Genomic DNA, 5,689 nt, shown 5'->3' on the forward strand with positions numbered 1-5,689 from the left:
TTGCACTGAAAAAGCACTCAGAAATGCCTAAAGATGATAATGATGATAAAGTCACATTCACTCCTGGTAACTCCTATGCCTGGTACAGAAAACTCACTCCATAAATGCAGAAAGTAAGGAACAAGGGTGCCATATACACAAACGAGGATAGGACACACGAATGAGCTCAAACTAGAGCCTTAATTGGACACAAAGCACTTGCTTCCCAGGTTTCTGTAACTCAGAATTCAAAACCTTTTAATTAGAAGCCTAAAATCCAAATTTCTATAGCAGCCAGGCAGGTAACATAAAAGAATGAACTGACGTTTAGAGTCTGAGACAAAATGGGGAGGTGTGACCTCCAGCAGTGAGGGGTAGCCCTGCTCAGCTCCAGAAGAATATCACCTCACTTTGAGAGAAGCCAGAAATCCAGACTTCCTTGTGAAATAGACCAAATCTTAAAACAACTAAGTCAATTTCTTTTAAAAAAAAAATTACCCTCAGGTCAAATAACACATAGCCCGCCAGTCAGATCTCAGACTGCCCGCTTGCCTCCCCTGCCTTAATGGAAGCTGCTCTGTATTTGAGTCTTCTTTTGAAATGTTCGCCAGGGGACCCATGAGACGTGAGCGCCTCAACGTCATCTCTGGGGTCCTGCTTCTCAAAAGATCCACGTGGACTTAGTTCTCCACTTCATGACGGTTATGCTTGACAGTATATACCCACCTAACGAGGGCTGCCTCACTCCCCAAAGGATGCTGATAATAAGTATGGATTTTTAAAGCATGATTGTTTTCTGGCTGAAATAACAACAGTCTCCAAAAATTCCTAACAACTTCCTCTAGTGCTGCTATTACGGCAATCTGGAGAGAGGCTGATTCCATAGTTCACGTAGCTTTGTTTTGTTTGGAGGGAAAGTCTGGCATTTTACAAAAATGTAGAACACTTAGCACTGGAATGACTTTTCCATAGTGCTGATTATTGTAGAGCAAGACACTTAACCATATGTCTTCGAAATGTGATTTTAAAAATTCTCTGCTAACCATAAAAGGCAAACTGCCCTCTAGTCTTTCCATATGAAGGTGATAATTTTCTGCAGGCTCACAAAAGCTGCATGGGTTGCAGCCCAGTGCTTAGGGGAAACCTCATCACAAACGAGAAACCTGGGCTCCAATTCAGCTCTGTCGCTTACTCACTAGCCATGACCTTGGGCAAGTCATTTAATTTTCAAGAGCTTCTATTTCCCCATCTGCAAGATAGAGGCCATGACACCCCACAGGCTGATTGGGAATATTAAATAAAATAGCATACATATGGGCATGATCCAAACCCATAATAAATAATTGTCGTCAGTGCTGATTGCATCTGAATCTCTGCTTCTCCTGCCACAAAATAGCACTCCTGCTTTTTTATTTATTTATTTTTTTTAGCACTCCTATTTCTGACCATGAACTGACCCCTTGGCAATGTCATTTACCTTCCTATTATTTGGCAGCTCTATGGAAAACAAAAGGACTGAGAAGCTATAACTGCTTCATATAAACTTTAGGTTCTGTGTCCACAGTGGTATGAAAACTAGAGGGTGGAGGACTGAATGAAACCGGTCAGAGAGGAAGAAAGGGAGTAGGGAAGAGGCAGGACCGGAGCCCTGGGAGCACTAACGTGGAAGGGACAGACGGGATGAGCCTGGGGCCTGAAGCACTGAAGGAGCAATCAGGAGCCCAGGACCACCGGGGAAACACTCCTGCAGACGCCACAGGAGGGCAGTTCCAAGATGGCGTGTGTGGCCTTTGGTGCTGTGAGGTCATGCTAAGAAGTCCTAGAAGGCCTGAAAGATGCCGCTGAGTTGTCAACAAGGGAGCAAGAGCAATCTGACTGGACTGGAGCACTGAGGGGACAGAAACCAGGTTTTGATGAGTCCTGTCATGTCTACATGTTGAAAATCTGGTGACGACAAATTTAGACAACTGACCCTTCCCTGGCAGCTCAGCTGGTAAAGAATCTGCCTGCAATGCAGGAGACCTGGGTTCCGTCCTTGGGTCAGGAAGATCCCTGGGATGTCCATATTTTCAAATTAAAAAAACCAAGGTGATTAGAAAGTGGCGAGACAGCCTTTTTCTGTGCTTCCTTCTGAAAGCAACAGGAAATAAAAGATGAAAAGCAGGTAGATCTTGCTGCTCAAAAGACTGTATCACATACAGGTAGCCCCGAATCCTGACCGAGTTCCATCAGTTCACATCTCGCGAAAGGGATGTTAGCTAGCTGAGGTGTAGTCATCTTGTGTTGATAGTAACACCTAGAATACGACGAAATCTTTCCCAGCATTGCTGCGCAGCCACTTTTCCCTTCTAGTCCTGGTATGTTGGTTGAGTCTCTTCCCTTGGGAGCTGCCAGGGTCGCCAGGTAACTCAGGAGCTCGCCACCATCCTCTCTAAGCCGGGACATTGCAGACTGTGGCTGACGTGCAACCCCGCTTCTTTTCCAGAGCATAGGAAACTTGGAAACATGACTGTGACCGTGAAGAAGACCGCGCCCTCTCCCGAGGCCGTGCAGATTCTCTACCAGCGAATGAGATACGAGTACGAGTTCTACCACTACGTCAAGGAGCAGTTCCACCTGCTGAAGCGCAAGTTTGGGCTCAAGCCTCGCGTCAGCCACCCGCCGCTGAGACCCCAGTTCTTCATTCCAACCCCACTGGAAACGGAGGAGCCGATCGATGACGAGGAACAGGATGATGAGAAGTGGCTCGAAGATATTTATAAGAGGTGATGCCAGCGCTGTGTTGCCTCCAGTGGCTTAATCTCCCTTTCCAGAAAGTGTGTGTGTGTGTGTGTGTGTGTGTGTGTTGGGGGAAGAAAAAATCCTTAAGGGACGAAATTAATGCTTCACAGCATTAAAAAGAACAAACGTTCCCACAGGTTGGGGTCATTGGGAGATGCCCGGTTTTGCGGGTTTTATTTGTTTTAATTTTATTCTGTGTTTTTCTGGCTCCTTGGGTCCTTCCCAGGTACATTAGACTGCTCCATCACAAGGCATCTTGTCATGAAATAGCTTTTCTTCCCCTAGTATAAATGAGAGAAGAGGGAGAAATAGAGCCTACAGCCCAGTAACTCATCATTTGTCACCTGTAAAAGTATTACCTTGGTGGTTGAAAATGTCCAGACTTGTATATTTCAGTAAAAACACAAAACCACTGCAGACACCCAGGAAGCCTACTCTAGAAGGCTCTAAGAGGAAACAGTAAGACAGATAAGGACATCAGAAAGGGAGGATGTCCCTGGATAAGTGATTTCTGCCCACACGGGTAGAATTCTGCCCCTGGTCCATCTCAAGGGACACTTTCACCCAGAGCAGCACATGTATTGTCTCTGAAAGAGCAAGTCGGCTTCTGCCACACCTTCGATCAGTCCAGAGCCTTGAGTACTTCTCAAGGTCAAAGTGCGTGGCAGCCTCCATTGAGACATTCTGTTCACAAGTTCCATTCTGCCAGACTTCAAAGTAGCATAGCCGGGAAAAGAATTTGTTGGCCGTGTAAGGAAGAGCATAGGCAAGACAGATGGACTCTGAAGGACATGTGGTCTAGGAAAATGGCATGACTGTGTCCTTTCTCCCTGGTACGAAACATCTCATCAGCGTTGTTTTACCTGGAAATCCAGGAACTGATTGTAGCTCTGACACTTGACTCCTGTGGCCTAAGTTCTAAGCCTGACCACAGACAGGGCATGACCTATCAGGCACACCCCTGGCCAGCAGGGTCCCAAGTAGCTGGTACCTTTCACCTTCTGGTCCCTTAAGAGGTACGTGTTTTGGGTGGAAGGTGGTACTGAGTTCTGTGCAAGCAGCAAAGTGAAGTCCACTTATTATGGAAGCAGCTCCCTCCTGAGAAGCTCTTACTAGGAGGTCAGTAAGAAAAGCAGGAGCTTCTAGGTAAGAGACTGCTTGGCCAGCTTCATGAGTAAGTGTCTGCCCCCAAGGTAATCTGAGTAGAAGCTGGGCAGGCCCATTCCTCTAAATATCTCCTCCCGAGCCCATTCCCATCACCTGCCCTCCTCCGTGATGCCTTGGTTCAATCATCAGCAATCTATTTCTTTGGATTTTGAAATGTCTTCATCTGTGACCATCCCCTTCCCAAAACATGTATACGTCTGGGCAGATAATACGTAGTCGGCCTAGAAGCAGCAGTGCAGGGGGTGGTGGCAGGCAGGATACTGGGGACAAATTTTGTCTCCTTCAGGTTTTTTCCCCTAGAGCCAGCCCTTCAGGACACTAGCAAAGTGTGAGTTGGGAATACTTCACAGTAAATAAGACTCAGACTTTACACAAGCTACACATTTTCTACTTTTCAGAAACCAACAAGTCTCTCTAGAATTTTTTCTTCGTTCACTAAAATTGGACGGTAGCCAAGATATAAAGCAAGTCATTTGGAACCTGTCAAGTGTGCACTAAAGCTACTTTATCATGAGATGTACTGAGAAGGCTCCACCCCGCAGGAGTCCAGTGAAGGCTGGGACCACAGAGGCACAGAGTCCAGCATTTGGCCACTTGTGAGCCTCCTTTCTGTCTCAGAGAAGTGGGGCAGGAAAGCAATGCAGGGAAATGTGCTTAGAAGAGGAAATATCCTTTGTCCTGTTTAGAGAGACCAGGGCCCTATTGTTAGACTTATTTTAAAAGTCAACCCAGAGAACAGCTATCACAGTCAACATAAGAACAAGAGCTGTTGCCTGGTACATTGTGAGTCACTTCTTTGAAATCGCCTATAAAGAACAATCCTTAGTTTACACACTGTGCAATCCCACTATCTGAAAATAAGGTCCGCTGAGTGTTCTCTGCTGTTGTCAGAACATCAGGACAATTGGTCATCTTTAAAAAATACATCCTCTTAATGCAAGTGCATGTGAGCACTTCTACCTGTGTGTTCAAAAGCAATTATTGTCAGCAGTGATCACTGTAACATCAGAGGCTGACTGATTTACTTACCAGGACTTGATGTAATTTTGCCCCAACAAACAGCCTCTGGGCCCTAGAAGTCAAGGCACTTCATCAGTTTATCTGGCACACATGACAACATTTCTTTGGCCCTGAGCCCAACACAGTTTGTACTTCATGAAATATATTGTACATTTTACATAGTTTAATTTAAAAAATACATTTTAAGCTGGTTGATCTTTGACTGCCTTATTTATTATAACCTTTCAGCACATTCCAAGGTTTTAGTTACTCAGGAAGGAGTTAATTAAAATGATTTTATTTTGGTCTGATGGATGTTTTTTAAAAGGAAAATTATTATTATGAACCTTCAGCCTACTTTCCTTGAGTGCCCTAAAAGTGCTTGTAAATCGTTTTGTTTTTGTTTTTGTTTTTTTTTCAAGAAGAAAGAAAAAATGGTATTTGACATTGATGGAAATTCAAAAGTATATATGGAACTGAAACATTAGCTTAGCTAAAATAAAAGCAATCTGTGTTTGAAATGAAGTGTTCCTTAACTTATTCATTGCCCCTGTAAATAAAGGAATATAAATAAGTTGACATTTTTTCCCGTTCTGTTGATAGCTGGAAAGAAAAGTGCCTGCAGATCCTCACTGCCCCCTCAGCCCGCTTAATGGGCCAAAGCTCCTTCCTTGAGATGTGATTTGGGGAAAGACGCATTGCTAAAAATCTGGAAACGCTCCTGTAATGACACTAAGTGACTGCTGCTTGTGTTGTCACGTGC

General features: G+C 44.7%; 1 protein-coding gene across 2 annotated transcripts in view; it reads left to right on the forward strand.

Annotated features, from left to right (window-relative positions):
• Positions 1-5,447, forward strand: part of UST (uronyl 2-sulfotransferase) — a 317,213-nt gene extending 311,766 nt beyond the window's left edge. For both annotated transcript variants that reach the window (XM_086318225.1, XM_086318224.1), the window contains 2 exons: positions 2,465-2,744; positions 4,326-5,447. In XM_086318225.1, the coding sequence (XP_086174351.1) occupies positions 2,465-2,744; positions 4,326-4,425 (380 nt within the window). In that variant the 3' untranslated portion in view covers positions 4,426-5,447. The remainder of the gene's footprint in view (positions 1-2,464; positions 2,745-4,325) is intronic.
• The last annotated feature ends 242 nt before the right edge of the window (positions 5,448-5,689 follow it).

The sequence above is a fragment of the Bos grunniens genome, chromosome 9 (assembly GCF_055505025.1).
Source record: "Bos grunniens cultivar Pamir isolate PY7600 chromosome 9, Bosgru_T2T1.0, whole genome shotgun sequence".
Classification (NCBI taxonomy): domain Eukaryota; kingdom Metazoa; phylum Chordata; class Mammalia; order Artiodactyla; family Bovidae; genus Bos; species Bos grunniens.